At 35.4% G+C, this 22,611-nt stretch overlaps 1 protein-coding gene across 1 annotated transcript in view; it reads left to right on the top strand.

Moving 5' to 3' along the window:
• Octbeta1R (Octopamine beta1 receptor) overlaps nucleotides 1-22,611 on the top strand; it is a 100,992-nt gene that overhangs the window by 64,781 nt on the left and 13,600 nt on the right. Inside the window, exons 4-5 of the mRNA XM_075288440.1 lie at nucleotides 18,099-18,235; nucleotides 22,415-22,597. Coding sequence (XP_075144555.1) covers nucleotides 18,099-18,235; nucleotides 22,415-22,597 — 320 coding nt within the window. The remainder of the gene's footprint in view (nucleotides 1-18,098; nucleotides 18,236-22,414; nucleotides 22,598-22,611) is intronic.

Below are 22,611 nucleotides of genomic sequence, written 5' to 3'. Positions count from 1 at the left end.
ATTTTTTATAGAAAAAGTTTTTCTATACAAATAAAATTTTCACAAAATTTTCTATAGAAATGAAATTTTGACAAAATTTTCTATAGAAATACAATTTTGACAAAATTTTCTATAGAAATAAAATTTTGACAAAATCTTCTATAACAAGTATATACAGCACTAAGTTCGGCCGGGCCGAATCTTAAATACCCACCACCATGAACCAAATATTAGGGTTTCCTTTGAAATTTCAGGAGGGCTTGAGGACTTGAGAATACTTCCCGAAGATAAATTTAAAGATTTCACCTATGAGGACTCTGGATTTATAAGATGGATTTATAAGAACCATTTTTGTTTGAGTTTTAGAGGAATCATTAACATCTCTTGTAAGTGTGCAAGAAAATTATAAAATAACGTCTTGATTTGAAATCAAGCAATTTTCATGATCAGTGCGCCTTCTACACCCTCAAGAAGTGAAGTCGGTCTATATGGGGGCTGAACCTATACTCACCATTTTTGGCACATGTATTTGTGGCCCTACAACACCTCTAGATTTCCAATTTCAGGTAAATTGAATAAAAACTGCGGGTTCTATAAGCCCAAGAAGTAAAATCGGGAGATCGGTATATATGGGGGCTATACCAAAACATTGACCGATACTCACCATTTTTGGCACACCTCTTTATGGTCATAAAATACCTCTAGATTTAAAATTTCAGGCAAATTGGATAAAAACTACGATTTCTATAAGCCCAAGACCCCAAATCGGGAGGTCGGTTTATATGGGGACTATATCAAAACCTGGACCGATATAGCCCATCTTCGAAGTTGGCCTGCCTGCAGACAAATGACGACTTTGTGCAAAATTTCAGCACGATTGCTTCATTATTGAAGACTGTAGCGTGATTACAACAGACAGACAGACAGACGGACATCGTTATATCGTCTTAGAATTTCTCCCTGATCAAGAATATATATACTTTATATAGTCGGAAATCGATATTTCGATGTGTTACACACGGAATGACAAACTTATACCCCCGTCACCATTCTATGGTGGTGGGTATAAAAATGCAATTTTGACAAAATTTTTTATATAAATAAAATTTTTACAAAATTTTCTTTATAAATAAAATTTTGACAAAATGTTCTATAGAAATAAAATTTTGACTAAATTTTCTATAGAAATAAAATTTTTACTAAATTTTCTATAGAAATAAAATTTTGACTAAATTTTCTATAGAAATAAAATTTTGACTAAATTTTCTATAGAAATAAAATTTTGACTAAATTTTCTATAGAAATAAAATACGACAAAATTTTCGATAGAAATTAAATTTTGAAAATTTTTGTTAGAAATAAAATTTTGACAAAATTTTAAGTAGAAATAAAATTTTGACAAAATTTTAAATAGAAATACAATTTTGACAAAATTTTAAATAGAAATAAAATTTTGACACAGTTTTCTATAGAAATAAATTTTTTTGTTTTTGATTTTAGCTTAAAACCATGCATTGACTAAACTACAAGTGTAGCTTAACCAACAGAGGAAAAGAATGTTTTTTTTTGAAATTTATTTGGACAAAGCCCTTTAGACTGCAAAATGGTTGGATGGACGCACGTTTCGGAATTACCATATTCCTCATCAGCATCCTCTACTTGCAGCAAAATTGTCAACCAATTATCGGAATGAATTCAGGAAGTTCACTAAACCCAAAGTGAACCACGCTTCAACCTTCCGAAAAAAGGTGTTATGATAGCCGGCCTTTGCCGAAATAAATTTGTACAAACATATCTTTTTTCCTTTGCCACTGTCATCATCGATTTGAGTGCAGTTGGCTGGGTTTATTTTTTTCATTCGTTTTATTTTGTTATTGTATTTTTACAAAATTTTCTATATTGAAATAAAATTGACAAAATTTTCTATAGACATAAAATTTTGACAACATTTTCTATGGAAATAAACATTTTACAAAATTTTCTATAGAAATAAAATTTTGACAAAAGTTTCTGTAGAATTAATAAATTTGACACAATTTTCTATAGAAATACAAATTTGACAAAAATTTGTTGCAAAACTTCAAATTCAGATTTTTTAAATTTTTCGCTAAAATTTTCTTCAAATTTTGGTAGTTTATTTTTGGCAGGAGTGGCAACCGTGGTCAAATATAGTATGTATCGATTCATGTTTTGATGCAGCCCCCATATAGACGGTTCCTACGATTTCACTAGTTCGGCTTCTAGAAATCTTCATTTTTAACTTTTTGTCTGAAATTAGGTATAACCCCATATAGACCGATCTCCCAATTTGACTTCTTGAGCTTCTAGAAACCCTAATTTTTGTCCAATGTGGCTGAAATTGGATATCTACATATAAATAAGGACTACAAATAGTTGTGCCATATATGGTATCGGTTGATATTTCGGTATAGCCCCCATATAGACCGATCTCTGAATTCGACTTGTAGAAGGGATAGAAGACGCATTGGTCACACAAATTGTTCAAAACTAAAAGTAAAATTCCAAGATTTAACTTCTCATATTCATTCGAATAATGCAGGTAAAAAATCTATAGAATGATTTCAAATCGATTCTTTATTTCATCATTTTTATACCCTCCACCATAGAATGGGGGTATATTACTTTGTCATTCCGTTTGCAACACATCGAAATATTGCTCTAAGACCCCATAAAGTATATATATTCTGGGTCGTGGTGAAATTCTGAGTCGATCTGAGTTTGTCCGTCCGTCCGTCCGTCCTCTGTTGAAATCACGCTAACTTCCGAACGAATCACGCTAACTTCGACTTGAAACTTGGCACAAGTTGTTATTATTGATGTAGGTCGGGTGGTATTGCAAATGGGCCATATCGGTCCACTTTTACGTATAGTCCCCATATAAACGGACCCCCAAATTTGGCTTGCAGACCCTCTAAGAGAAGCAAATTTCGTCCGATTCGGCTAAAATTTGGTAAATGGTGTTAGTATATGGTATCTAACAACCATGCAAAAATTGGTCCACATCGGTCCATAATTATATATAGCCCCCATATAAACCGATACCCCGATTTGGCTTTCGGAGCCTCTAAGAGAAGCAAATTTCATCCGATTCGGCTGAAATTTGGTACATGGTGTTGGTATATGGTCTTTAAGAACCATGCAAAAATTGGTCCACATCGGTCAATAATTGTATATAGTCCCCATATAAACCGATCACCAGATTTGACCTCCGGAGCCTCTTGGAAGACCAAAATTCATCTGATTCCGTTGAAATTTGGTACGTGGTGTTAATATATGGTCTCAAACACCCATGCAAAAATTGGTCGAAATCGGTCCATAATTATATACAGCCCCCATATAAACCGATCCCCAGATTTGACCCCCGGTGCCTTTTGGAGAAGCAAAATTCATCCGATCTGGTTGAAATTTGGTACGTGGTGCTAGTATACGATATTTAAAAGCCATGCCAAAAGTGGTCTATATCAATCCATAATCATTTATAGGCCCCATATAAACCGATCCCGAGATTTGGTTTTGGAGCCTCTTGGAGGAGCAAATTTCATCCGAGTTAGTTGAAATTTGGTACATTGTGCTAGTATATGGCCGTTAACAACCATGCCTAACTAGGTCCATAGCGGTCTATAGTTATATATAGCCCTCAGATAAATCGATCCCCAATCTCACAAAAATTGGTCCATATCAAGTTCATAATTGTTTATAGCCCCCATATAAGCGACCCCCATATTTCAATTCTGGCTCCCTACGTACCGTGCAAAAGTCCATATCGATTCGTAATTATTTGTAGACTTACCTACACATACCTTTTTTGTCTAATATATACCACGTATGGACTATCTCACAATTTAGAAAACGTTTTAAGATACCACAACCCAAGTAATTCGATTGTGACAGTCTTTCGTAGAAGTTTGTACGCTATCCATGGTGGAGGGTACATAAGATTCGGCCTGGCCGAACTTACGGCCATATATACTTGTTTTTTTTTTTCTGACACTCAGACGAGATGTTTAAGATGCATCCAACAACTCTAGCAGAAATGGTTTTTATAAATCCCGAATTGGATGACAACGGGAAGCGTATCATTTGAAGCGATCTTCTTGAGGTTGTAAGGGTTTTTTTTTAATCCACTTGAAATGTAAAATATTTGCAAGTAATCCGCTGCGCCGAGGAACTTTCAAAGGAAGCTACTATAAATATTTGATTTGTGGTGGTGGCTATTTAAATATTTGTTTGGAAATATATTTTTTATTTATTTAACATTTTAACAGGTTGGCTGATAAGTCCCCGGTCAAACAAAGAAAAACACATTTTTTTGTCAAAATTCGTTTTTATTATTCAACATAGTTCCCTTCAAGAGCGATACAACGATTATAACGACCGTCCAATTTTTTGATACCATTTTGGTAGTACCCCTTCGGTTTTGCCTCAGTTTCGGCGATCACCTCTTCATTGCAGCCAAATTTTTTCTCTGCGAGTATCCTTTTGAGGTCTGAGAACAAGAAAAAGTCGCTGGGGCCAGATCTGGAGAATATGGTGGATGGGGAAGCAATTCGAAGCCCAATTCATGAATTTTTGACATCGTTCTCAATGACTTGTGGCACGGTGCGTTGTCTTGGTGGAACAACACTTTTTTCTTCTTCATATCGGGCCATTTTGCCGCGATTTCGACCTTCAAACGCTCCAATAACGCCATATAATAGTCACTGTTGATGGTTTTTTACTTCTAAAGATAATCGATAAAAAATTATTCCATGCGCATCCCAAAAAACAGAGGCCATTACTTTGCCAGCGGACTTTTGAGTCTTTCCACGCTTCGGAAACGGTTCATCGGTCGCTGTCCACTCAGCCGACTGTCGATTGGACTCAGGAGTATAGTGATGGAGCCATGTTTCATCCATTGTCACATATCGAGGGAAAAACTCGGGTGTATTACGAGTTAACAGCTGCAAACACCGCTCAGAGTCATCATCACGTTGTTGTTTTTGGTCAAATGTGAGCTCGCGCGGCACCCAATTTGCACAGAGCTTCCGCATATCCAAATATTGATGAATGATTTGACCAACACGTTCCTTTGATATCTTTAAGGCCTCTGCTATCTCGATCAACTTCATTTTACGGTCATTCAAAATCATTTTGTGGATTTTTTTGATGTTTTCGTCGGTAACCACCTCTTCCGGGCGTCCACTACGTTCACCGTCCTCCGTGCTCATTTTGCACAGAGCTTCCGCATATCCAAATATTGATGAATGATATGACCAACACGTTCCTTTGATATCTTTAAGGACTCTGCTATCTCGATCAACTTCATTTTACAGTCATTCAAAATCAGTTTGTGGATTTTTTTGATGTTTTCGTCGGTAACCACCTCTTTCGGGCGTCCACTACGTTCACCGTCCTCCGTGCTCATTCCACCACCAATCAATTATTGTTGATTTCCCTGGGGCAGAGTTCGGAAACTCATTATAAAGCCAAGTTTTTGCTTCCACCGTATTTTTCCCTTCAGAAAACATTATTTTATCAAAACACGAAATTCTTTTTTTTTCATTTTTTCACAATAACAAAAGTTGCTTCACAAAAGACGCTCTATCTCACAAACTAATTGACTTACAGACGTCAAATTTTGACACGAATCATTTGAAGGTTCGTACTATATAAAAATAATATGCATTTAAAACTAGCGACGCTATCTATGTGTCAGACTGGGGACTTATCAGCCAACCAGTTAATTGGGATAATGATTATTTAAATTAAATAAAAAAGTTATTTTTTTTCAGTGATTACTTTTTCAACTTCAATCTACTTTTAATTAGAAATATTTTGGAGATTTTTTTACCCTGAAAAATGCGGAATTTACCGAGTACGAGGGATAAACTATAAATATTTGTTTTCTCAAAAAAAGTTTTTCCATATCTAAATTTCTTACTATATTCTATGCTCAACAAAAACATTTTGTTATGTTTCTTTGCTGTTCAAAACAAAAATCAATTCAATTTAATTCTCTTTTTGTTTTCATTTTTTGTGGTCATCTTTGAATTATTTCCTCTCATACAATTCGTCTCAGTCTTTGTTGTTTGTCACAATAAAAACCAATATCCGACCTAATAATCAAATGATATTTTTTCATCTTCTTCGAAAAGAAAAACTTAACTCAATCATAGCTAAATTAGATTAAGTCTTCTATTGTTTCTCTACGGGGAAACAAACTTTTCAAAATCGACATATTTGTGCAAAAAGAAAAGAAGAAAATCAAAGACTGTAGCGTCTTTTCTTGTTATTGTCTCTGAGGGACTAACCATTCGTCAAATATCAAAGCATGAAATCGAAATTCCATTTAAAGAATGTTTTAACTTTTACTACTCGACCTACAAAGAAATACACTCACACATACTAGCTCTTCAGAGAAAATGAGTTGTTCTTTGTTTTAGGAAATATTTAATCCTCAAAGACCACTGAGTGGTAGTGACCACTCACAGCAGTTCATTAAAGGCAAAACTTATGGAAGAAAATAGAACAAAAAGTTCTTTCCTCTTTTTCCTCACTCTCTTTATCTCTCACCCTATCTCTTTCTCTTTATAAATCTTGACTATATTTTTATTTTACAATGGCTTATTTTAAGGGAGTGAGTATACGTTTGTGTGAATAGGTAAATAGAAGAACAGGAGGTCCATTCACACACACACGCGCGCTGTAGAAGAGAAACACCAGGCATAAAGTTGGCAAAGTTCAATATTAAATAAGTTAAATTAAAAGTGATGAACTGGCCAGAATAAACTTTGCCATGACAACCTAGAAATAAAAATAGACCAGGTAGTGCATTCCTACCGGAAAATTGTGGATATGTTGTAATGGTGGGGCAAATCCTACATACATGAGTGGGTATGTGTATGTGTGTGTGTCCAGGTATATCTCTTTGCTTGAGAGAGTTTTGTTTATCCAACCCCGATTGTTCATTTGCCCCCCAATGACATTGAAGAGTTAATTTTAAACTTGCAACTGCATGGAAAAAGATTGGCTTATTGGTCTTGTTTATCGTTATAAGTGTACAATGCAGTGTGATGATATGGTCACTGTGGCGGTTAAGTGATATTTACTTGGGTTTCGATAAAGTATACGTCCATGGTCCAAAGATGTTATAATAGGGGTGAAATTTGTTATAGCTACATCAGCTTGAAAATAAATCAAAATTAAAATAATTGAATAATTAAAATGCAAAAATACAAATAATGGTAATTTTATAAATTTTTTTGCTTACTAAATTAATCACCACAAAGCGTGTATTTTGTGTTCAATGGTGACTTAGAAATATATTTCAAATATTGTTACATATTTTCTTTAAAATTTGAGTTTTGCCTATTGGATTCTAGGAAAAAAAAATAGTTTATTCGTTTCATCAGCTTTTTTCTTCACGTGCTATCAAAGTTCATTATAGAAATTTTTAACGGAAAATTAAATTTTCAAATTCAGACTCGATTTCAAGTAGAAATTAGCCGGATCGGATGAAATTGTCTCTTCTTTTAATACGCTTTTTAGCTTTGTAGCCAATATGCAAAACGTCAAAAAATTTAAAGATGATTTAATTAATTTTGAAAATTTTTAAAGAAGTATTAAAGCCATGTTGACCTTAGTAAAACATATAAGGACTTAATTGAAAAGTTTATCAAGTTTTGGACAAGGTTAAAACTTCATATCAGAGAAATGCGAAATTTGAAGACATGAAATCTTTGGTCTCATGACAATATATTTTCAGAAAACTTATAATTACCTGTAAAGAAAAAATCTTGCCTGTATTGCGAGCAGCGTTGCCAAGTTAGCCTTTTTCCCGCTAGATTTGGCTTTTTTTGAAGACGTTTAGCGGGAAAAAAATGCATTTAGCTTTTAGCTTTTTTCTGGCTTTTTTCATGCTATTTTTGTTTTTTTTTTTTATTTTCCACATGTTCCTATTGAAATATGGATAAAACTTCGGTTTTATCTAAGTCTTGCTGCCAGAATAAGGGTTTCCACATATTTCAAAGCTCAATTGAAGCCTTAATAATTATTCCAGCCATTATGCGGGCATTTTTGCAGCAAATACACCTTGTTGTAAAGTTTTTTCCTCGTATTCATAAAAGTTATCGTAAACTTTAAATCTATTATTACCATACAAATTCCTTATATAAACTGTCAGTAAATTATTAAGAATAATAGCAGTTGACTCGTTTATCCTTTTTATGTCATTATAATACGTATTCTAAAGTTATTATGATATTACTAAATTAAAATAGTAGATGTGAATTGCTTTGTACACTGAAAAAATATTGTCGGGAGGCCAAAGATTTCATGTCTTTAAAATACGAACGCGAATTTTGGTTATAATAGCATTTGTGAAATTCTCTTATATAAACTGTTTCCCTTCTCCAAAAGCCGATAAAATCGTTTTGTCCTTATAGTTAAGTGATCCAACTTCAAAATGGGTATCTTTTCATGAAAGAAGGCTAGGGTCAATTTTAAAAAATTCTTAAAATTAATTAAATAGTCTTTAAATTTGTGGAGTTTTTGTATCTTGACCACAAACCAAAATAGCGTTCAAAAATAGAAGAGGTTTTTCAATATTTTATTTTAAAAACGTATACACATAATAATTTCTACTTAAAGTCGAGTCTGAATTTGGAAATTTAAGTTGTCGTTAGCACGTTTTTAAAGCACTGTGATAGCTCATGAAGAAAAAGCTGAAAAAACGAATAAATTCAAATTTGACTCGGAATCAATACCAAAGTCATTAGTGTACAAAATCTTTGGAACCGAACATAGAAATAATTAAGGAAATAAAGTTTTGAATGTGGTATTATTTTTTAACATCAAAAAATGCAATAAAAAAATCTGCTATTTATTCATGGAATGGATTTACATTTACGAAAATTGGACATCAATAGATTTGTATGGGAAATTTTCGAATAACGAGTTTATCACTAATTCAGTTAAAACGAAATATATTGATATTTTCTAATGCAGTTCTATGTGACGTTGGACTTGTTGATGATTAACCAGCTGATAATTGCAAGTTTACGGGGAAAAAAATTTTTACTAGGAAATATAAATGAAGGACTTCCAGTAAAAATTTGTGATAGTAATCAAAATGAATCGAGTACGCAAACAGAGCTAATATGACTTAGATTTTCTTACAGTCTCACAGAAATGGAAATAAAATGAATACAATTAAAACAATATGCATTTTAAGTGAAATAAAGCCTTTAAGTTTGTTAAATTTCAATCAAAAATGTGACTTTTGATACAAAAAATTTGCCTTTTTTTCTAGCTATTTTTTAACATTTTTTAGCTTTTTTGGCTAGTTTTTTGGACAAATCTAGCGGTTTTTGGTGAAACAATTCTGGCAACGCTGATTGCGAGAATAATAAAAGAATCCGGCAGTATATTTTGGGTACTTTTTCTGTGCCTTATGGTAAAATATACTCACCAAATGTTTCCGTTATAAGGAGTAGGTCATCTAAACTCAAACTGATATTTGCACTGAAAAAAATGCATGCCCGGTTCCAAAGATTTTGTCTTTACTTTAACAATTTTGGTATTGATTCCGAGCCAAAGAAGCGGAGAATACAAGTAAGGATATTTTTAGGACACAATTCTCTTTTAAATTTGGGTTTTGTGTACTTGCTTCTAGGAAGCAAATTTTAATTTTTCCATTTTTCAGCTTTTGTTCTTCATATGCTATCAAAGTCCTTTAAAAACGCGTTAACAACAACTTTATTTTCCAAATTAAGACTCTACTTCAAGTAAAAAACGTCTTTAAAATAAAGTTTTAAAAAACATGTCCTATGTTTGATCGATTTTTTGCTGTTAGTCAAGATGCAAAAATACAACAAATTTAAAGACAATTTCATTAAATTTAAAGAATTTAAAGTCAAGTGACCTTAGCCCAAAAATTTTTTCTTTCATGTTATGATGCCCATTTTTAAGTCAAATCACTTAATTATAAGGACAATACGACTTCATTGAAAAGTTTATCGACTTTTGGACAAGGAAAAAAACTCTATATTAGAGAAATGCGTCTTCTATGCTTAGCAAAATTTTCATTCGTATTTTAAAGACATAAAATCTTTGACCTCACGACAATATTTTTTTCAGTGTGATGACGAAAATGTTCCGGTTCCGTGAGTCGGGACATCGTGTGCAGCGCGTTATATACTGAACGGCAGCAAGGTGACAAAATAGTACAATGGGCACTAATGGAATTAGTCAGAATTTAAAGGACGGACTTTTTATTGCAAACAATTTGATCGGTATAAACTAAATTTATTACACTGATTCAAATATATTTTTCTTGAATTCATATCTAGTACTCAGTTCTTTTAAATGCAATAAAGAATGGCTGATATGTGATGCATCAAAGTAATATTTTCTAATTTTTTTATGCCCTCCAACATAGGATTGGGGGTATAACATATTAACTTTGTCATTCCGTTTGTAACACATCGAAATATTGCTCTAAGACCCCATAAAGTATATATATTCTGGGTCGTAGTGAAATTCTGAGTCGATCTCAGCATGTCTGTCCGTCCGTCTGTCCGGCTGTCCGTCCATCTGTGGACATCACGCTAACTTCCGAACGAAACAAGCTATCGACTTGAATCTTGCCCCAAGTAGTTGTTATTGAGGAGCAAAATTCATCCAATCCGGTTGAACTTTGGTACATAGTGTACATGGTGTACATGGTACATGGTCTCTAACAACCATGCAAAAATTAGTCCATATCGGTCGATAATTTTATATAGCCCCCATATAAACCGTTCCCCCGATTTGGCTTGCGGAGCCTCTAAGAGAATCACATTTCATCCGATCCGGCTGAAATTTGGTACTTGGTGTTAGTAAAGGGTGATACGGTCAAAATTTGGTCAAGGGAAAACGAGTGTAAATCAGTGAAATCGTTTATTTAAAAAATCAAATTAAATTTCTTTTTCAAGTTCAATTAGTATAAAATTCAGGAAAAATATTCAGTTAGGCTTTCGCTTTTCCAAATCCGAATAGCCGGGCCTCACGCTTGACACCTGCCATCAGATTTTGTACAGCCACCTTGTCCACCTTCTTCGCCGCAGAAAGCCAGTTTGCCTTAAACTGCTGCTCGTCCTTAGCAGTTTTTTGGTCTTCTTTAGGTTCCGCTTGACAATAGCCCAGTATTTCTCAATTGGGCGGAGCTCTGGCGTGTTGGGAGGGTTCTTGACCTTAGGAACCACCTGCACGTTGTTGGCGGCGTACCACTCCATTGCCTTTTTACCGTAATGGCTAGATGCCAAATCCGGCCAAAACAGTACGGAACAACCGTGTTTCTTCAGGCAGCAGACGTTTATTCAAACACTCTTTCACGTAAATTTCTTGGTTGACAGTCCCGGAAGCTATTAAAATGCTGCTTTTCAAGCCACAGGTAGAGATGGGTTGCCAAACCAGATATTTCTTTGCGAATTTTGACAGTTTTATGTGCTTGAAAATATCTGCTACCTTTCCCCTTCCTTTTGCCGTATAAAACTCCTGTCCCGGAAGCTGCTTGTAGTCGGCTTTGACGTAGGTTTCGTCGTCCATTACCACGCAGTCAAACTTCGTCAGCATCGTCGTGTACAGCCTCCGGGATCGCGCTTTGGCCGTCGTATTTTGTTTATCATCGCGATTTGGAGTCACTACCTTCTTGTAAATCGATAGTCCGGCTCGTTTTTTGGCTCGATGCACGGTTGTAGACGATACACCCAGCTTATTTGCGGCATCTCGGAGAGAGAGGTTAGGGTTTCGCTTGAAACTACCGGCAACTCTCTTTGTCGTCTCAGCGGCTTCCGGTTTTCGATTTCCTCCCGATCCAGACTTCCTGGCTGTCGACAAACGTTCCCCAAACACTTTAATTACATTTGTAACGGTTGATTTGGCAACTTTTAGCGATTTTGCCAGCTTTGCGTGCGAGTAGCTCGGATTTTCGCGATGCGCGAGCAAAATTTTGATACGCTGCTCTTCTTGCTTGGACGGCATTTTGACAATTGAAGAGTGAATTCCAAAATCAAAATAGGAGCATCATTCTACACACACACACCTTCAAAATGAGGGGTGTTCACGTTTAAATGCAAAATTGAAAGAAATACGTCAAGTTTATATTGACCAAATTTTGACCGTATCACCCAAGCAAAAATTGGTCCACATCGGTCCATAATGATATATAGCCCCCATATAAACCGTTCCCCCGATTTGGCTTGCGGAGCCTCTAAGAGAAACAAATTTCATCCGATCCGGCTGAAATTTGGTACATGGTGTTAGTATACGGTATCTAACCACCAAGCAAAAATTGGTTCACATCGGTCCATAATGATATATAGCCCCCATATAAACCGATCCCCAGATTTGGCTTGCGGAGCCTCTAAGAGAAGCAAATTTCATACGATCCGGCTGAAATTTGGTACATGGTGTTAATATATAGTCTCTAGCAACCATGCAGGAATTGCTCCATATCGGTCCATAATTATATGTAGCCCTTATATAAACCGATCCCCTGATTTGACCTCCGGAGCCCCTTGGAAGAGAAAAATTCACCCGATCCAGTTGAAATTTGGTACGTGGTGTTAGTATATGGTCTCTAACAACCATGCCGAAATTGGTACATATCGGTCTATAGTCATATAATGCCGATCCCCAAAAATAATCTATCAAAACTTAATTTCTATAGAAAATTTTGTCATAATTTTATTTCTATAGAAAATATTGTCAAAATTTTAGTGCTATACAAAATTTTTTCAAGATTTTATTTCTATAGAAAATTTTTTCAAAATTTTATTTCTGTAGAAAATTTTGTCAAAATTTTATTACTATACAAAATTGAGTCAAGACTTTATATCTATGGAAAATTTTGTCAAAATTTTATTTCTATAGAAAATTTTGTCAAAATTTTATTTCTATAGAACATTTTGTCAACATTTTTTTCTATATAAAATTTTGTCAAACTGAATTATATAACAGTTTGGCTGATAAGTCCACGGTCTAACAAAGAAAAACACATTTTTTTTGTCAAAATTCGTTTTTATTATTCAACATAGTTCCCTTCAAGAGCGATACAACGATTACAACGACCTTCCAATTTTTTGATACCATTTTGGTAGTACCCCTTCGGTTTTGCCTCAAAATAGGCCTCAGTTTCGGCGATCACCTCTTCACGGCAGCCAAATTTTTTCCCTGCGAGCATCCTTTTGAGGTCTGAGAACAAGAAAAAGTCGCTGGGGGCCAGATCTGGAGAATACGGTGGGTGGGGAAGTAATTCGAAGCCCAATTCACGAATTTTTGCCATCGTTCTCAATGACTTCTGGCACAGTGCGTTGTCTTGGTGGAACAATACTTTTTTTCTTCTTCATATGGGGCCGTTTTGCCGCGATTTCGACCTTCAAACGCTGCATTAGCGCCATATAATAGTCACTGTTGATGGTTTTTCCCTTCTCAAGATAATCGATAAAAATTATTCCATGCGCATCCCAAAAAACAGAAGCCATTACTTTGCCAGCGGACTTTTGAGTCTTTCCACGCTTCGCAGACGGTTCACCGGTCGCTGTCCACTCAGCCGACTGTCGATTGGACTCAGGAGTGTAGTGATGGAGCCATGTTTCATCCATTGTCACATATCGACGGAAAAACTCGGGTGTATTACGAGTTAACAGCTGCAAACACCGCTCAGAATCATCAACACGTTGTTGTTTTTGGTCAAATGTGAGCTCGCGCGGCACCCATTTTGCACAGAGCTTCCGCATATCCAAATATTGACAGCAATTGATATGATCAACACATTCCTTTGATATCTTTAAGGCCTCTGCTATCTCGATCAACTTCATTTTACGGTCATTCAAAATCATTTTGTGGATTTTTTTTTATGTTTTCGTCGGTAACCACCTCTTTTGGGCGTCCACTGCGTTCAGCGTTCTCCGTGCTCATTTTACCACGCTTGAATTTTGCATACCAATCAATTATTGTTGATTTCCCTGGGGCAGAGTCCGGAAACTCATTATCAAGCCAAGTTTTTGCTTCCACCGTATTTTTCCCTTCAGAAAACAGTATTTTATCAAAACACGAAATTCCTTCTTTTTTCATTTTTTTCACAATAACAAAAGTTGCTTCCCAAAAGACGCTCTATCTCACAAACTAATTGACTTACAGACGTCAAATTTTGACACGAATCATTTGAAGGTTGGTACTATATAAAAATAATATGCATTTAATACTAGCGATGCCATCTATGTGCCAGACCGGGGACTTATCAGCCAACCTGTTAAAAAATCTATCCGTTTTGGAATTCTACCAACTATGGCAACCGTGGATGCAACACTGCCAGTAACACGGTAACGATCAATGGTATGGGAAAGGAAAAGATGTTGTTCACATATAAATGCTGCTGAGCACTTGTGGTTTTCCTACCAACTATAAAACAATCTCACTATCATACTTGAACTCCATCACGAATAACTTTATTTCTGAATGTAATATATCAAAATATTTTGTAAGCTTGCAAACAATAAAATGAAGTGGCACTCTAATAAATTTATCGAGCGATTTAGAAATGATGAACAACCTGAAGTTGCTTGCAATACATATCACTCACCCTAGACATACTATAAATTGTTCAAACATTCTCTATTGAAGCCATTCCAAAAGGCCAAAGGCTGACAATATCATTCCATCCATATCCATCATTGCTATTCCGTGCCTTCAAATATCCAATCATTGGTGTTAACTCAATTTTAATGTGGCAAATCACTTCAATCTATTCGAATGACTGAGACACAAACCAAAGCATAGATAAATCACCATAGCGTAAAAAATACAAAAGATAAAATAAATATCCTCAAATGATTCTTTAATGGTGCCATTAATTTATTGTTAATTTTAATGAATTTATCGGTTTTTAGCAATGTGATTAGCACAAAAAAAAAAAAGAGACGACGAGTGTCTACAATTCAATGAAATAATTAAAGTGTCATTAGGCAATAATTGAAACTCATTTTGAAAAGCTGAAATGCTTTCCGCCATTGGCATCAGCACATCGCACAAAGCATATTTACTACATTTTCTACGCCATCCCTTTCCTGTAACGCATGATGAACATTTAATTGCTCATTTGCCGCAGCAGTAAAAGGCAATCTAGAATATTGAAAAAAGAAAACAAACTGAAATATAGCAAAAAACCACAGATTGTTATGAGAGAAATAAACGCATGCCCCTGAAATTTGGTTTATGGAATTGCTGTCAGACCCGTAACTGAAACCAGTTTTAATTATTAAAATTTTAATATATTTTTTATCACTAATTTTTTGTGCAAAATACCTTGGCGTTATTTTGGACAGGAAGCTGAATTTTAGGCTTAATATTGAAGAAACGGCGAGAAAAGCCACGGTAGCTTTGTACTCGTCCAAAAAGGCAATAGGGAAAAAGTGGGGACTAAAACCAAAAATTGTGCATTAGCTATACACGGCAGTGGTTAGACCTATAATGGTATATGGCGTTGTAGTCTGGTGGCTGGCACTTCAGAAACCGACTGGTTTCTGAAGTGCCGTATGGCGTGCTTATGTATCTCAGGCGCATTTAGTATGGCAGGAACATGACATTAAGGGAGTCTATTGCCTTTAGACATTTTAGCCAAACAGTCAGCTGCAACAACGGCTGTGCGGTTGCGCGAGCTATCGCTGTGGTCGGAAAAAATGTACGGTCACAGTTCGGTCCTCAAAGTAATGCCAGATGTGCCTAACGTAGTGGATTACACCCTGGCAAAACCACTTTTTCGACAAAAAGTTTGAAACTCTAATTCCCAACAGTGTGGCGTGGTGTACACAGACCCCGGGGAATAAAAGATATATAGATTTTTATACTGATGGCTCCAAATTGAATGGACAAGTGGGGTTTGGAGTATATTCTAAAGATCTGGAAATTCGAATAGCGAAAAGATTACCTAATCACAATAGTGTGTTTTTCAGACTGAAATATTGGCAATAAGAGAGGTGGTGAATTGGCTGAGAAGTAATGTTCCAAAAAATTTTGGCATTAATATATACTCAGACAGTCAACCTGCAATAAAATCCTTGGACTCTGTGTTCCTTAACTCGAAAACGGCCATAGACTGCCGCAAATCTCTCAACGAGATGGCTGAGCAGTACAATATTCACCTAATATGGGTGCCTGGCCATAGGAACATACCGGGGAACTGTGAAGCAGATGTGTTAGAAAGGCTAGTAACTACCTTACATATTCCAGGGGAACTAGAATCTCTTGATATGCCAAAAATATTTTATGGAAATAAAAAAATATTTTATGGAAATAACAAAATATTTTATGGAAATAAAACTTCGAAAAAAATTTCTTTAGATATAAAAATTTGACAAAGTTTTCTATAGAAATAAAATTTTGACAAAATAAGATTGGTTTGTTTGGTAGATTTTTGGTAATTTTTTTCCAAATTTGGTAAATTATGAGCTACATGAAAATTTCATTTAATCAATATGAGAATATTTGTGTTTTATTTTTATACCCTCCACCATAGGATGGGGGGTATATTAACTTTGTCATTCCGTTTGTAACACATCGAAATATTGCTCTAAGACCCCATAAAGTATATATATTCTGGGTCATGGTGAAATTCTGAGTCTATCTGAGCATGTCCGTCCGTCCGTCTGTTGAAATCACACTAACTTCCGAACTAAACCAGCTATCGACTTGAAACTTGGCACAAGTAGTTGTTTATGATGTAGGTCGGATGGTATTGCAAATGGGGCATATCGGTCCACTTTTACGTATAGCCCCCCATATAAACGGACCCCCAAATTTGGCTTGCGAGGCCTCTAAGAAAAGCAAATTTCATCCGATCCAGCTGAAATTTGGTACATGGTGTTAGTATATGGTCTCTAACAACCATGCAAAAATTGGTCCACATCGGTCCATAATTATATATAGCCCCCATATAAACCGATCCCTCAATTTGGCTTGCGAGGCCTCTAAGAGAAGCAAATTTCATCCGATCCGGCTGAAATTTGGTACATGGTGTTAGTATATGGTCTCTAACAACCATGCAAAAATTTGTCCACATCGGTCCATAATTATATAAAGCCCCCATATAAACCGATCACCAGATTTGACCTCCGGAGCCTCTTGGAAGACCAAAATTCATCTGATTCAGTTGAAATTTGGTAAGTGGTGTTAATATATGGCTTCAAACTCCCATGCAAAAATTGGTCGAAATCGGTCCATAATTATATTTACGCCCCATATAAACCGATCCCCAGATTTGACCTCCAGAGCCCCTTGGAAGAGCAAAATTCTTCCCATTCGGTTGAAATTTGGTACGCGATGTTAGTATATGGTATCCAACAACCATGCAGGAATTGGTTCCTATCAGCCCATAATTATATAAAGCTCCCATATAAACCGATCCCCAGATTTGACCTCCGGTGCCTTTTGGAGAAGCAAAATTCATCCGATCTGCTTGAAATTGGTACGTGGTGATCGTATATGATATTTAACAACCATGCCAAAAGTGGTCCATATCAGTCCATAATCATATATAGCCCCATATAAACCGATTCCGAGATTTGGTTTTGGAGCCTCTTGGAGGAGCAAATTTCATCCGAGTGAGTTGAAATTTGGTACATTTTGCTAGTATATGGTCGTTAACAGCCATGCCTAACTAGGTCCATATCGGTCTATAGTTATATATATCCCTCAGATAAATCGATTTCCAATCACACAAAAATTGGTCCACAACAAGTACATAATTGAATATAGCTCCCATATAAGCGATCCCCCTATTTCAATTCTGGCTCTCTACGTACCGTGCAAAAAGTCCATATCGATTCGTAATTATTTGTAGACTTAACTATACATAACTTTTTTGTCTAATATATACCACGTATGGACTAACTCACAATTTAGAAAACGATGTTAAGAAGTTTTAAGATACCACAACCCAAGTATTTCGATTGTGGATGATAGTCTTTCGTAGAAGTTTCTACGCAATCCATGGTGGAAGGTACATAAGATTCAGCCTGGCCGAACTTACGGCCTTATATACTTGTTTAAATTGTTTTTCTTCCTTATTTTTTATCTTTCAGATCTGTGAATTTAAAGTCAATAAAGCATATGCCATTGTTAGTTCATCAGTGAGCTTTTGGATACCTGGCATTGTCATGCTCTCAATGTACTATCGCATTTATCAAGAGGCCGACAGGCAAGAGAGGCTTGTCTACAGGTAAGAATTGAATTCTGTTTTTCCTCAAGCAATTAAAACTATAAAAAAATAAAATAAAATGTATTTGGAATTTATCAAAAACAATTTCATACACCACAATGATCACATGACATATGCAAGTTTCAATTAGCTTTTGGAGAGAATGATAAACAATTTGCTTGGGTTTTTTGGATTTTATACAATCAACAAATATTTTGAAGTAAATTGCATTTAGATAAAAAAAATCAATGAAAAGGAAGAAAGAAGTACAAATTGTGGAAAGGGTGTATGCAGAACAATTTTGTTTGATACTAATAATATTTTCTAAAGCTTTCATGAAAATTGTTCCAAGCCTTTCAGCAAGAAGAATAATACTGGACAGAAATATATACAGTGAAACCTCTCAAACTTGGACACTCTGAAAATGGATCGGATGAAATTTGGTTCTCTTAGAGACTCCGCAAGCCATATCGAGGGATCGGTTTATATGGGGGCTATATGTAATTATGGACCGATATGGACAAATTTTTGCATGGTTATTAGAGACCATATACTAACAGCATGTACCAAATTTCAGCCGGATCGGATGAAATTTGCTTCTCTTAGAGCAATCGCAAGCCAAATTTGGGGGACCGTTTATTTGGGGGCTATACGTAAAAGTGGACCGATATGGACCAATTTTTGCTTGGTTGTTAGAGACCATATACTAACAGCATGTACCAAATTTCAGCCGGATCGGATGAAATTTGCTTCTCTTAGAGCAATCGCAAGCCAAATTTGGGGGTCCGTTTATATGGGGGCTATACGTAAAAGTGGACCGATATGGCCCATTTGCAATACCATCCTACCTACATCAATAACAACTGCTTGTGCCAAGTTTCAAGTCAATTCAGAATTTCACCACGACCCAGAATATATATATATATATATATATATATATATATATATATATATATATATATATATATATATATATATATATATATATATATATATATATATATATATATATATATATATATATATAAGTGTATATATATATATATATATATATATATATATATATATATATATATATATATATATATATACTTTATGTGGTCTTAGAGCAATATTTCGATGTGTTACAAACGGAATGACAAAGTTAATATACCCCCATCCTATGGTTGAGGGTATAAAAATGGCGTTCGGACAATATCTGAGTTCGACGGATATCTGTCTGGCTATTTAACTTTAATCGATGTCAATTGCAAACCTTAATAATTCGTTTAACCGATTTAATTAAAAAGTTTTACGAAAAATTGAATCTATCAACATACTGATTGGGTTTTGGAATCAACTTCAATTAAATGTTTAATTGAATCAATAAAAAAATTTATTTATTTATTTTAAAATCAAACTAGCATAACCCGGCCCGCTTCGCTGCGCCTTGCGAAGCGTATTTGGAGGAATATTTTGCGTTAACTTAGTCAACTATATCCTTCGTGCTGAAAACAAATTCGAAAAGATTTGAATTCTTTTAAACAAATCGGACTACTTGATGTTTCGTTTATAGGTACAAATACGGTGGGAGAGGGTGTACCTTCTTCTATATTTCTTGTGAATTTTAAGTGTGGTTTGTCAAGGAAACATATCCTTCTCCTCAACATATCTGAAAATTAAGCACTATATTATATAAAAAAAGTACAAAGAATTACTGTTTCCCATCCAATAAATCGGAAAAAGCAAAAATAGTAAAAAATTTTACCACATTAACATTTGCTAAAATATTGGAAAATGATGCACCCTCTACGTTGGCTGCCAATTTCATGTAAATTTAAGTTCTTTACTAAAAAGAAGTCTGGCAGAAGCCTGTGCAAAAATCATAAAATTATGTACCGAGTTCCCATTTACGGACAACACTCTACTTTCAATTTAAGAAAAAAAAACGGACAGAAGGGAACCCTCCCCCCACCTTCGCTCCACTCCGACCTGATATCGGACTATCAAGTATCCTATATTAATTTCACAACTACTCAATGGTCCCTACAAATTCTATCGAAGTAAATCGACAAAGTTTATTTCAATTTTCCCCTTACCCAACCAGATATCGAAAAATCATATACTAATTTAAAAATCATGTATAAATTTAATCACCTCCTCCCACGGTCCCTGTAAATTTCAAGTAGATCGGCGATGTTTAAATTTTGCTCTATTGTTTTAAAGAGACGTCACTTTCCCCGATACAATATCGACAAACACCGTAGTGAATAGCACCCCTAACTTTCCCTGAAAATTCTTGAAACTTTCCTTCAAGTGCCTATGTAAATTTCAAGAAAACTTAAGGATTGTTGTTTTTTTTGCAGTTTTAGAGGAGGACCTCGTCTCCGACTAAATATCGAAAAGTGATGTATCGTATCTTTTGTAAACGTCCAAGAAAATGTCAAGCAAATTATAAGCCTAAAAGGGCGGCCTCTCTTCCATCCAAATGTCACAAAATCAAGTATCAACTATTAATATCGTAACCTCTTCCCAGTCCTCTGTAAATTTCAAGTAACTCGGTAAATTTTAATTGTTTCTCTTTATGTACTTAAGAGAAGCGGATGTCTCCCTATGCCCTTTTATTTTTATTAAAAAATTAAGAACCTGATATAAATTTCATAACCCATTTTTCCGTAAAATTTCAGTCGGGGGAGTTTAGTTTTGTTTGTACTTAAAAAAAAAATCGGGCAAAGGGGTGGTCCCCCTCCCCGACCAAATATCGAAAAATAATGTAGCGGATTTTTGTCTAGATGCCAACCCCAACATTCAATGAAAATTTCAAGCAAATCGCATAATTTTGTTCCAAGTTTCAAAAAGTAGGGCAAGGGGGAGGCCCTCCTCCCCATCCACATATGAAATCATCGGGTACCCTATATTAATTCCGTAACCTCACCACATGTTCTCTGTAAATCTCAGATAATTTAGAGAATTTTAGCTTTTTCACTGTACTTTAAAAATAGTCGAACAAACGGGAGGCCCCCTCCGCCATCAAATATCGAAATATAAAGTAGCAGATCTTTGTCTGGATGTCAACCCCAACCTTCAATGAAAATTTCAAGCAAATCGGTCAACTTTGGTTCAATTTTCAAAAAGTCCGACAAAGTCCGCGACCAGGTGTCCAAAAATGAGGTACCTTATTTTCACCACATGAACGCCCCCTAGGTTAGGTTCGGTTATGTGGCAGCCCGATGTATCAGGCTCACTTAGACTATTCAGTCCATTGTGATACCACAGTGGTGAACTTCTCTCTTATCACTGAGTGCTGCCCGATTCCATGTTAAGCTCAATGACAAGGGACCTCCTTTTTATAGCCGAGTCCGAACGGCGTTCCACATTCCAGTGAAACCACTTAGAGAAGCTTTGAAAACCTCAGAAATGTCACCATCATTACTGAGGTGGGATAATCCACCGCTGAAAAACTTTTTGGTGTTCGGTCGTAGCAGGAATCGAACCCACGACCTTGTGTATGCAAGGCGGGCATGCTAACCATTGCACAACGGTGGCTCCCTATGATCTCTGAAAGTTTCAAGTAAATCGGTTCAGCCGTTTCGGAGCCAACTCGGAACATACAAACAAACAAACAAACATACATTGAATTTTATATATATATATATATCAATTAATTTTTTAATCGTTTATTTTTGTATGCCCAATTAAAACTGTGATTGATACTATAGTGATTGAAAAAAAATAGTGTGTACATTCTCATTAGCTTAGTTAAATTTTTAATCACTAAATGATCATTACGATAGGTTTTCTTAATATATTGTATTAAAGTAGACAAAGTCTACATTTCATTTTATTAAAAGTATGACATTTTCAAGAAAATATAAAATAAAGTTTATTAAAACGTACAAAAAAATAAAAACAAAATAAAATTTGGGAGTTAATTTAAAACAGAAATAACACACCTAACAGATACCAAAAAAAAAAAAAAAAACAACAAAACATCCACCTACTCAACTAAAGCTAATAAATTTTCACACGTTTTTTTTCAATGGTCGTCTTCATTCATCCATGTCCATACTGATGGCTACGCACCTACACACACACACAAATTTCACCAAAATCGACCCACACCAACAATTGATAACAACCTGACCAACGATGGACTTGATGACAACAACAATGAAAAAAACAACAAAAAACAACCCGACTTCTTTGGCATCACCACCATAGGTCAAAAGTCGCAGCTCTGCTTTTGGAAAAGCATCTGCAGATAAGTCAAATACCCAAACCCCGTCCTAGTATACAAGTGGAACCAGCGGCCATATCCACAATGCGAAGAGAACGTAAGGCAGCACGCACTTTGGGCATCATTATGAGTGCCTTTCTTTTATGTTGGCTACCTTTCTTCCTGTGGTAGGTATCCTTGA

The sequence above is a fragment of the Haematobia irritans genome, chromosome 1 (assembly GCF_050003625.1).
Source record: "Haematobia irritans isolate KBUSLIRL chromosome 1, ASM5000362v1, whole genome shotgun sequence".
Taxonomy (NCBI): Eukaryota; Metazoa; Arthropoda; class Insecta; order Diptera; family Muscidae; genus Haematobia; species Haematobia irritans.
The sequence above is the reverse complement of the archived record's forward strand: the minus strand, read 5'-3'. Positions and strand labels throughout refer to the sequence as shown.